The sequence below is a fragment of the Antennarius striatus genome, chromosome 20 (assembly GCF_040054535.1).
Source record: "Antennarius striatus isolate MH-2024 chromosome 20, ASM4005453v1, whole genome shotgun sequence".
Lineage (NCBI taxonomy): Eukaryota > Metazoa > Chordata > Actinopteri > Lophiiformes > Antennariidae > Antennarius > Antennarius striatus.
In genome coordinates, this window is record NC_090795.1 from 3220922 (window position 1) to 3233250 (window position 12329).

General features: G+C 43.5%; 1 protein-coding gene across 5 annotated transcripts in view; it reads right to left on the reverse strand.

Annotated features, from left to right (window-relative positions):
- The window catches only part of LOC137587533 (RNA-binding Raly-like protein), a 71595-nt gene that overhangs the window by 9844 nt on the left and 49422 nt on the right, over positions 1-12329 (reverse strand). For all 5 annotated transcript variants that reach the window (XM_068304005.1, XM_068304006.1, XM_068304003.1 and 2 more), the window contains 3 exons: positions 3193-3268; positions 2156-2203; positions 408-589 (listed from right to left, as the gene is read on the reverse strand). In XM_068304005.1, the coding sequence (XP_068160106.1) occupies positions 408-589; positions 2156-2203; positions 3193-3268 (306 nt within the window). The remainder of the gene's footprint in view (positions 1-407; positions 590-2155; positions 2204-3192; positions 3269-12329) is intronic.

Sequence of the window (12329 nt, forward strand, 5' to 3'; positions counted from 1 at the left end):
ATCTGAGGACCAAATGAGATGGAGATGGATCCTGGATGACGCCGGGATTATATATTGCGTTTGTGATTTTAGGGTTTTTTTTTTTGCTCCACATCTCAGGACGGCTTGTTCTGAGCCGCCGCCTGTGATTTAAATAGATTTTTTTTTGTAGTGGCGTAAGTAGCACAGCTGAATCACGCCAAGCCACTTTCTCTCGGGGCGAGGACGTTTTTTTTTTTTTTTTTGTGTCTTGATTCGCATTAAAGCCTTCAGGTTTTTTTGTTTTTTTTCTTTTCTTTTCTTTCTTTGAAAGGCACAGAATGCCATTAGCGTAATTAGACGGCGTTGCTTTTGAAAGGTGAAAATGAAATGAAGCGATATCAGACCCGGTCCGGCGAATAAAAAGAAAAACCCCTCACTGTACTTACGTTTGAGCCCGGAGGAGGAAGAGGATGTGGGAGGTCTGGAGGATGAAGAGGAGGAGGAAGAGGACGTTTTGATGGGGAAGGAGGTCTTCCCACGGCGGGAGGACGGAGCAAGAACCCTGGAGCGTTTGAGGGGAATCACAGCTCTGGGTGGGGGGGCCACTCTGCCGTGGTAGTCAAAAAGCCTACAGAAGAGAAATTACATTTAATAACTCGGCGATGTCACTTTTTTTTTTTTTTTTTGCTCATTTAAAAGAAATTCAGGAAGCATTCATCTGACAACGGCGGTTACTTCACGGTAATTTCTTCAGTCTTTGGTTTGAACTCAGCACCACTTTTTATTTTTTATTTTTTTTACAGATTTTATTTATTTATTCATTTAGTTTATTTTATTTTTTTCCACCTTCATCACATTTGCAAAATCAACAATATCCAGAAAAAATAAATTGAACTGTCCATTCAGTCCCTAACAGACGTGCGTATTTGCACACGTCTTCATCAGTTCTTGGAGCAAACTTAAACCTATAGAACTACCAAAGGCCCTCACCCGAATGCTAATAGTCCCTTCACGTTTCTTTGTAGAAGTGGAGACGATGAAAAAGCAGAAAGTGCTGAATGTCAAATGAAAAGTGTCAGCCTTGACTGCTCTGCTCGGCAGCACACGTCTGTCACGGCTCTTCGCAAAACTTGACATTTAGAAAATGTCTCGGCAGATAAGGACTCTGATCACTGGTGGATAGTTGAGGGAGAAGACAAGGGTTCCTTTCATCGCCTCGCTCTCTTCAACCGTTATGACAAGCTGGGGGGCGTCGCCTTTAGGTTTAGGAGTGGGGGGGCGTCTGTCATCTGACCCATCCTGTGTGGCATCAACAGAGTAAATTCGCCCGTTGTGCTGTTTGGAAGGGAGGCAAGAGTGATGGGAAGGCTGGGGCCGTGGTGTCTGGGAGGTGGGAGGTGGGCGATGGAGAAAAGCACCGCGGGAGGTGGAGATGCTGACCTTGATGCTCGCTCCACTAAAGAATGGTAATTACTGTATAAGTAAGAACGGGTGTCATGTCAACCCCCTGTTTGGACAGGATATAGATTAGAGCCTTGCAGAATCAAGAATTGTGTACTTACCCTACAATATGAAGATGTCTTTATTACACCACGTACCTTTTTATATTATACACATCTGTTTATTGTGTGTTTTACTGTTAATGTTGGTTTTCTGTGTATTAAATCTGGTTTTTTATGCTCTTTGCACTCTGCATGTCCTTTATGTGCACTAGTCCTGCTTTAAGTGCCTTCAATTGTCCCTTGGGGGAAAAAATCAAGTTTTTTTAAATTTATTTATTTAAATTGAATTGAATGTGGCATGAAAAGAAAGACAAATGATGATGATGACAGAGATTAATAGGATTCATTTTATCTTTATTTTATCTACTTAATACCGGTGCAAAAGAAGTGCCTCTATGTATTTAACATGCACCGCTGGCTGCTGACGAGTTTTCACATCATGTGAGAGTTACTCAGGAGGATCCAGTTAAAAAAAAAAAAAAAAAGTCTGCAAGGAATATTTAAAAGCAAGCCAAGCAAAGCCGAGGAGTCTCCAACCAGCACAACCAGCAAGTTAACATCAGCCTCGCTGTCTGTTCTGACAGCTCCACCGACCTAGCAACGGTAACTAAGGCAGTGAGGTAATACAATCAGGGTAAAAAGGTTCTTGGTGAAACCCCCCAAATTTGATAACAAAGGTAAATGCTACGTACCTGCTGTAGAAATCATCCCTGTAGTACTCGTAATCAAATTCATAACCACTATGAGGGAGATGGAGAGCAAAACGGGAGGGGGGGGGGGGAAGAGGAGGAGGAGGAGAGGGATGAAGAGGGATGGGGAGAAAGAGATAAAGAAAGGGCTTTATTTAGAGGAGAGCCGTCATACGTAAGCAGATCAAACTCAGGCTGTTTTGATGCAAACGGACACGTTCTAGTTTACGCCTGGAGCTGGCTATAGGTTTGAGAAGCAAGTCGGAGCCACACCGGAATGCAAAGAGCCCGAATCAACGGAGGAAAAAACAAACAAACAAAAAACAGATCAGACGGGGGGGGGAGAGCGGTCGGAGAATAATCTTTTTTTAGACCCCGGAGAGGAAAAAAAAAAAAAAATCAATGTTAAATAAACGCTCAGGATGGCAACTTGTTTAGCATTCAGACAGGAATAAAATGCAGCTGCTTTTGAAAAGCTGCTGTTCTCTGAGGAATTTTAATTAGGATTAATGTATTACTATTTCAATTTGGTGTGTTGTTGTTGTTTCTCCCCCCCCCTCCCTCTCCTGTTTCCTGTTTCATAATCACCATATTGAATCCCGCTTTTGTTTTCATCCGCAGCTATAAAATGCAAATGAGGGGTTTACAGAAACACAATGCGAGAAGTCGCAAATCAGAAAAGCAAGGAAAGGGTAAATTAGAGGAAATCTAAACTTTGTTAATGGACGGACGGAAGGCGTTTGAATAAGAACAAACCGGGTCTGCTTTCGTCGTCGCATTACGCTGCAGTAAACAAGCGCCGCTTTGATCCGTTTGTGACCAGGAGATGTGTGCGGGGTGGAAAATCAGGGTCATGCTTAAAGAGGCTTATACAACGGCGTCATGAGTAAGGAAAGCATTAAGAAGTAAAATAATTCAAGGTTCAAGTGCAAAAGCGAAAAGACCCCAATCATTTCATTTTACACCCCCTGAGTGCAGCTAGGTGTGAAATACAGTTTGGTATCTATACCTGAAGAGCTGCACCTCCTGATCAGTCTTACCTATAAACAGCTGAGAGCGGCCGTTTGGAACCCGCTTTGGGCCGGTATGGCTTGGGCTCGCCTGCCATGTTTATATCTGCAAAAGCACACACAGAAAACATAAAGACAAATGACTTGTCAGCCATTGTTGCGGCGCGGCGAGCAGCCTGAACATAATTCATATAATTAAAGATTTAGCGCTAAGCATTAGCGAGCAGATGATTGCACAGAAGGTGGGGCTCCTTTGTGACTGTTGCCACGCGACATCCTCAACAACAGATAGATGCAGATTTCATGCGAGAATCATCATTTTCCAATGCTTCAAATTCAAACATCTTACGTTTTGTTTTTGCTCCGGTTCACATTGCATGAAATCAATTCACAATTTTGCAAAGCATGCTTGAAGAAATGATGCCAGAATTACAAATCTGAATGCATCTGTGGTGGATAAAAACATGACAATGTACCGTCTATGGTGAGGCATGATGCTGAACAGCATCACAAATGTGAATGTGACACAGGCTGCTGTACATGCCAGAACATATTTTGGCCTCTTCCTGTCTCTAAAGGGTTAAACCATTGAATTATTATGGTTTTAATATGGAACACTTGGTGTATAGTAACGCTTCCTTGCACCAAACTTTCTTCTGCATGCTCCTCTTTTGACTTATCGGCAATGCTTGTGTAAGTTTTATAGGAACACACTGCAAAAAAAAAAAAAGTCTGCATTTTTGTGACGTTACTTTTTGTACTCAGTCCAAAATGCATAAAAGTGCTGCAAAATGTCTCTATAAATACTTAAAGTTACTGTCTGAACTATTAAATGCAATTATTAAGGTGGCTTATTAAAGGATTTCATTCAGTGCTCATGAGAAAAACAATGTTCCTCTGCTGCAGTATACACGGAATTAAAAGCCAAGGACTGTGTCAATGAAAGTGAAACAACTTCCTTTCTTCAATAATCCTCACACAAGGCGGCGAGCACAAGGAAGCATGAAAGAAGTACTTAATAATACAGCGAGTAAAATATCATCTGAGGCTCTCTGTAAGCTGTTTTCAACTGTAAAACTTTTAATACCGCATTTCCAACACAAACACACAAAGCTTGCATGACTGCAGGACATATTCACAAATGTTGGGGGCGCACAGTGAGAGCCAATTTCACGAGATAAGCCCGGAAGACCTCGCTGTGTTGTAATGGAATGACTGGAAAATGAAAGTCTTGTCGCGAGGCGTGGAGGAAACACTTGAAAACGTAGAAACAATAAAGAAGATTGAGCGTGTTAAGAAAAACTCCCAACAGTGGTGGGATGTGAGAGGACATTTAGTCCTTTGTTAAAATAAATTTGTTCCCATCAGGTGTTCAGTTTTGTGACCCGGCCAATTTTTTTTTTTTCCCAGATTGAGCGTTAGAGTTTGCCAAAGAGTGTTCTGCGCTCGCGTTTTGTGGACAGTCTGAGTGGCTTCCGGGAGAGCAGCCAGCGGGTCAAAACAAGCACCCGGTCCAAAGTAAATCTCTCACAGGGCGATGGAAGTAGAAATTTAAAGCAAATATGAGACGGGGCTTTATATATGAAGTTATATATGAAGTGCATGAAAAAAAAAAATCGGGTTTAAAGTGTGAAAAGTGGCCTCCGTAGCCAAAGTCGTGAATGGAGCACTAAAAACACAGACGTGTCTAAATCAAATGGATTGCCTAAGGCTCAAATTTTGACCTGACCAGCATAAATTTAATTGTTTTTCAGTTTTAACAAGTATTTTTAGCAGCAAGGCATTCAGACCAGACAACTAGCGCAAAAAAGCTAACAGGAATAAGTCTACCCTTGTGGTGAACTCGCACAAACACACCCACACATTCATACATTTGTGCTTAAAATGCACTTTCACAAATTCTGTTTTTTATATATATATACATACTGCATACCTTCCAGCCATGTTCTCAATATATTTCTGTCTCCTCTCCAGCTAGAGATACACATTGAACAAGTGCACCCCAATCCTTGGGAGTGAAATTGCAACGGGGTGAAAATAAGATTCTGGCAAACTCTTGCCTCGTCCCGGCAGCTGCTCTCAAGAGAAACAGGATTAAAGCCTGGCGTGTTTTTGCATATCGCCTGTTTAGGCGTGCTGAAGCGCACTTTTAAACGCCGGCGCTCCACGACCAAATGAACGGAGGGGTGTGTATTGGATGTGTGTTTGCAGACTTGGCGGAGCGTGTTGGGTTTGAACGTGATTGAGCTGATTGATGAGACAAATATGTATGCTGTATATTTGCTCATTAATCATCAAGTTTAAGCTGGAGTCATAGGAAAAACAAGCTGTTAATTTGCCTTCAACAAACCCCGAGAACATTGACGTTCAGATCGTAAAGCAATCTGATTAAATGCATTAAAGAGCTTCAGCCCTCGTTGGGACTGCCAGGATACGTCTGGTTAAAGATGGAGCGATCAATACCACAAGTCTTGTGTGGTAAAAGTTTAGACCTGTAAAACTCTCCTCTCCAGCACTGAACCGGAACAGAGAATCTAATTAATTGCTGTGAACTGCAGTTTCTTGAGGAAAAGTTCAATTTTCACCTTTTGAGGATAAATATAACGCTTATAGTAAAGGTGTTATATTGACCTCATTCATTTCTTGTGGGAGATGTGGACACGAAATGTGTTGAAAATATAATGAATAGTTTTTGGAGTTACGGTCTGCAATCCCTCATCAGAGGTGCTGAATGGAAGTTCAACTTGTAACCATGGAAACACACACACACACACACAAAAAATATCCTAATTTGTTCCAAAACAGGAAAAAAAAAAGGTAGACATTAAGAACTTTGGTTCTGAAAACGTGAATCAGAAACGGACCACCATCCAATTGTCTGCTAGTGCAATTTACAGCTCGGTCTGGAAATGCTTGTTTTCATGAGGGGAGGGGGGTACTCAATTCTACTGGGCGGCGTGTAAAACAAAAAGGGTACGACCTTTCGGCCGCGTTGACGCACGCAAAATGCAATTTGGATTTCAAAGCGGCGCAATTAATTATGGATACGTTTCGGCCTTGCTACCGTTTTATTTTCTGTCAAAGAGGGATGTTGTGTGTCTGCGAGGAAACAAACACAACCCAGCCAGGCATAAATATTTAAGGTAACACTATCAGGGAATCAGGGGAGGAAGGGGGTTTCTGGTTAGAACATTGGAAAGAGAAGAGCCACAGAGCGTAAGTAATCTCCCAGGACAGACCCGTGTTCCTCTGTCAAGAAAACAAGTATCCGTGACTCCCCGGAGGAACCTGCCGGTGTGTTTTATTGGTCTCATTTGTTGCCTTGTCTCCTACAGACTACACTTGCTCATGCTTCTTGTTTTGCCCTCTGCCTCACCCTATCCCTCACCATCTTTTTCTCTTTCTCCAATCTCCCCCCTCCCTCTCTCTCTCCGTACAAGACCATATAAAACCCCACCCTGCCATCCGTCACTCTCCCTCGCATCCCATATTTCTCGCTGTGTTGCAGAGGAAGCTCATTACGAGCCATTTCGGTGCGAGGCATCACCAGTTGATGTCGTATCTGTTCGACACCTGCGCTGCCAACAAAAACTTTGCAAGTCTTCTTCCTCGGTTTCTGTCATTAGTAAGGAATGAACAAGATCGCTAGAAGTTGAGGCTTTTGAATAAATCACAGATGTAAGCTAAAACCATATGGCAAAATATTGCAAAGGAACCAAATGGATGAAGACAACACTCAAAGGGACCCTAAAAACATATGGAGGTAGAGAATCTTGAGGGAAAGCAGAGAACAGGAAGACATCCTGGAAGTCCTGGAAGGATTGTCCAATAACTAGTGGAGCAGGGACAAAACATGCCGTTCCCAAGTGAAGTCAGAAAAACACATTAAACTGGCTTTTTTTCCCACCACCCTGTTTCTACCTTTTACATTTTGTCGTCCAATAGAGGGAGAATCAGCCGAAAGCCCAAGGCTTCAGAGGAAAGCAGGTAGCAGGGGTCAACACAATTTAAGATGGAAGGAAAGGTGCGCAGATTGTTTCACATGCATCAAAAGCCTTCTTTGTATTAGTGTGGGCAGGATGTCGAAAGGTGAGAATGGCAGGTCCCTGCAAATTTTCTCTTTTTGCGAAATCGGAGAGTCTTTCGGTAGAGATCGGTTGGGGATTTTTCGACCAACAGTCCAAGAATTAATCAAAAAACAACAAAATTAGTTCTAAATACTATGATTATAGGGTGCAGATTTGTTGCAGCAGCTCCATGTTAGAGGCCGTGGTTCTGGGTGCATTTCCAGCCCCAGGTTGGGGGTGACTTGCTTACCCAATAAGACGACTTGATATATCTCTTGGTCTTGTCGACAAGTGAAGGAAAAACGGAACTGGAGGCTGATAAATTGATTGGGACAGTGTCTGAAGTGATGCGGAGACCGTGCCGATCCAGGTGAACTCAGCATAAATCAATTAATTAGTCTGAAATCAAATATAGCAACGTCCTGAAGTAATCATTGAGGGGAAGTTATTAACACAGCAGCCTTTGGTTGGGAAGGATAAAGACTGAGAAACAGGATGAACGTATTATTTTGACGTCTTTTATCGATCAGCAGGCATTGGTCTCGTTCGTTGCTGTTGGAGTTTCGATTGACAACAGTCCCTCGGTCTCGACAAGTAATATAACTTCTGTTTGTCTCTGAAAAGCTGATTATTGGATGAACAATCAAACGGTGGTGACTCTTGGTAAATATAGACTCAACTCTATTTGAATCCCGATCACAACCAAGCCCCACTTCGAGTGACTCATGCCCCAACTGTGCCTGAAAATACACCGGCAGCAATTTGCACGTCAAATAGTGTTCCAGAAAACACAGCAACAAAAGCACAGCTGATTTTGTCGGATTCCGACCCGTTTGGATGTTCAGACGCCTGCTGTGGTGCAGCGCGGAAGCCGTAATTGCCAAAAACAGCATTTCAAAATTGACGCGAGGTCGTCGTCACTTTAATCACGTCTGGGTCATCATGCAGACACCAAACATAAACATGCAGGGACTTTGTCCTTTCTTCAAGGACACCATTGCTTCTTAGAAAAGAAAGCCCTTCAGAAGACAACAGAAAAAAAAATAGAACAAGATTAATCGGAATTAAAACCACATACATGCATAAATATTCTACCCAAACAATCGATGCCTGACTTCAAGACCCACACGGACATTCAAATCCACCTCTACTGACTCCCATCAGTAGTTTCTGTGTGTATTTGTGTTTACTTGAACAACTTAAGACACATTTTTTCCATGTTTTCATGCAGACAGCAGTGTCAGTATTAAATATCACAGGGCATAAGAGCAGCAAACCTAAAAGATGTAGTTATTATCTTGACAAGACAGACAACTCGCCAGAGGAAACGGTATTTAACTTAATAATAGCTTAATATTTTTAGACAGGCTCAGTTGCTAAGGATTTATCAGGAGGATGGCTGCTCTGCCTCTGATGGATGACTTTGGATGCGTACGCAGCTTTACTTAACATTAGATCCTCACTGATCTTGTGATAATTAATAGCTAAGCTGCCGTTGGTCTTGCATAAATGTGAAACTCATACATTCGCTAGTAAGTTGATCGGAAAGCGTTGCAGATGATTCTTTTGATGTCTGCAGATGTAACTGCGATATACTCATCGCCACATGCTCCTGCTATGTATGGTCTATGCATGGCTACGTATGGTCTACTCTATTATGAGTAGACCATAGACTATTTACAGTCTATTTAGATAGCTATACTTAGACTATTTAGAGTCTACAGGTATGTATGGCTACGTATAGTCTATTCATGGCTACATATGGTCTATGCATGGCTATGTAAGATCTTTGCATGGCTACGTAGGGTCTATGTATGACTATGTATGCTCTATGCATGGCTACTTATGGTCTATGCATGGCTCTGTATGATTTATGCATGGCTCTGTATGGTTTATTCACAATTATGTATGGTCTATGCATGCTACATATGGTTTATTCACAATTATGTATGGTCTATGCATGCTACATGGTTTATTTATGGCTACCTATAGTCTATACATGGCTATGTATTGTCTATGCTTGGCTACCTATGGTCTATGAATGGGTACTTGTGGTCTATTCATGGGTATATATGGTCTATGAATGGCTATGTATGGTCTCTGCATGGTTATGTATGGTCTCTGCATGGTTATGTCCCGTTGTTGACGAACCAAAACCCTTGTATCTATTGAGAGCATAATCAATATAACAGTTTTTCATTTAGTGGCCTCTGCACAAGAAGCCTCTTAGATGATGGCGAACTCTTCCTGGTCTGCTCAAAAAAAATGATGCAGATTGATCCGAGTGAGGTCAGGACCGGATGGGACTGGTGGACCTCGTCAAAGTGTTGAATTCTCTCGCACCTCACAGACGTGCAGCGCCCGTGTGATTGAGTCCCTTTAGATGCATCAGCAAGGATTTAGGGAAGAAGAAATTAGCCTTCTTTCCAAAAACAAGAGCTGATAGCTTTACAGCACATTTGTCACTTGTTCCGTTTGCGAGGCATGGATGGCTAAAAGAAATGCAAAGGCAGGATGTCTACTTGATGAGATAAACATTAAAAAGGCATAGTCAGAGAAAAAAAAAGAAAGAATAAGAATAGGACGCAGGCGGAGCTGCCGATCATCTCCTAATGGAACAAGAAACTCTGTCGCCTATCTCCCCAAGGTCTTAATTAATTGCACAAAGAAACTAATCTCGCAAATTGTTTCTCAGAGGGAGACGTGTAAGCAAAGGGGCGAGAAAGTGGTGAAGGAGTGGAATAAAACAGGTGATAGACGTGCAAACATACGAGACGCAACTGGGAAATAGATGTCTGAAGTCTTTGTCGAGGGAGGGCTGGACGGAGGCAGGACGTCTGAGATGAGAGAATTGCCTCGTCTAATACCGAAGACTGTACATCACGGCCCGCAGGAGAGGCCCCAGCCGGCATCGCTATCAAAAACTCTGGGTATGCCTTTCATCTTTTCTCCAACTCCTTTCTGAGGCTTAATAAAAGCCGGAATGCAGGTCGAGACAACTTAAATTGACAGATTTCCCCTAAAAATCTCCAAAAGTGAATTACAACCAAATCAGATATGACATTCAGAAAGAGCTCCTACTTCTGCCTTGACAGGTTCGGATATTCAAAAAACGCCTCAAATTCAATTCATGGCCTGATTCTTACTTTCCTGTGCAAAGAGTGGCCCTCAATCAAGGTCATAAGCAAGGTGGTCTTCACCGACTGAAATAGGGCTTTGATTTTTGCTCTAGACGCCGGGACATTTCAGCACCAGCAGGAAGTCGTAGTTCTGACACCTTTTTTACGACAAAAGTGTTGCAGCAGGATGCAGGTGCAAGTTTTGTCTCCGAAAACCAAAGATAATCCATTACCGTCGTGCAGATTGATGGATTGATTGGTTCAGTCTTGGTTCAGTCTCTTTAGAGACTTCCCAACTAGTCAATCTTCAACCATCTGATTTTACATGACTCCAACAAACCCATTACAGAAGCGGAGCGCCGCTCTCTCTGTAAACACTCTAGCGTGACCTTCACGCCGCCCCCACCCATTCCTCGGAGCCTCTCTGGACAGAAGTATGAGGGGGATCAGCTCATAATCCCCGACCCTTTCGGGTACCGGCAGAACAGATAAAGGCAGGTTAGAGATCACATCTCTCAGTGCGACCTGCAAAGCCCTGAGCTGTCTCATAAAAAAAAAAGAAGTCACCAATGATGCACTTCATCCGTCCGCCGGCGCAACTTGTCTTGCTTCTTCCTGAGGAAGCTTAGCATGGTGGGGGCCGGCCGTGAAAACAACCAGCTCACAAGAACACGCATCACCTGTTGACGGTCGATGCTAAATATAGCTTTCATCATGGAGTTATTATCCCCCCCCCACACCCCCCCACCCCCAAGCTCATGCATTTACATTTAGACGGATATTAAACCGCAGTCCTCCTGCGTGACGATGTTACCGCCGTTCTGATGCAATGTCATGCGTTCCCGTGACAGGAAGTGAGTCACGGGGCCCATGTCACAACTCCTCTAATTGTTTCAACGTGCTGACATCGGCGCTTTCAGTCACCCCCCCCCCCCAACCCCACCCCCCTCGATCTGCAGGTTGGCAGGCAACCGCACCTCAGATCCATTATTAATAGGCGTCATTCACCGACCGTCGCTCCGATTATTTCTGCTCCTTCACGATGCTAAAATAAAAACTACCTGACATTTAGCATCGCTCCTTCCCCCCTCCGAAACAAAAAATCTCATGCCGCACGAGGAGGCGGATGCTAAGGCGTCTATTCTATTCCTGAGTGTTTGCATTTTGATCCGCATCGATACTCGTGTGTGTGTGTGTGTGCAAAATGTCACGGAGCGTGTGTCACTGAATGCTCGTCTTTATTTCACGGTGATCGGCGTTTCTCCTGGCAACAACCCAAACAGCCTTTTGCTCCACTAAAATGTGAGCCGAGCATCCGCCTCCGGAGAGGGACGAGGACTCTGGGGTGGGTGGGGGGTGGCGTGACATCTTGTGACAACTATGTCACATTATTTCACCATCGATGGAGGAGGCTCATTAGGTCCTCACTGACAGATAAAACTCCCCATTCTCCAGATGTGATGCTTGGAATTTAAAAAAAAAAAAGGGAAATAAAAAGTGTGACGGAACAGTGAAGCATCCATGGACGTACTGTTTTCTAATTGCTTGTGATTTATTCAAGAGAAGCCGAGCCGGAGACAGGCTGTGTGTGTAAGCAGGATGATTTGTATTCCATCCCACACGGTCAAACCCAAAACCCAGAATTTTTTTTTTTTTTTGGAGCCGAGCTGAAAACGAGGAAAAACACTCGTGTACGTAAATCATCACGAAGCCACAACTGCCCTTGACACATGGCTTGAGATACATAGAGGACATCTGACGGAAGATGTAACAGCCTGCGCCCCCCACCCCCACCATCCTCACCACCCCACCCCCCCCCACCCCATCCCCACCTCCTCCTCCCAGTATCAGAAGCACAGCAACATACAATCTGCAGCACAGAAAAGACATTCATTCGTCAGGCGCCGCAGCTTCAGTCATGACACCGACTGAAACGGGGAGCTTAGGCCCAGATGGGGGAAAATGTGAAGTTTCTCTCTTC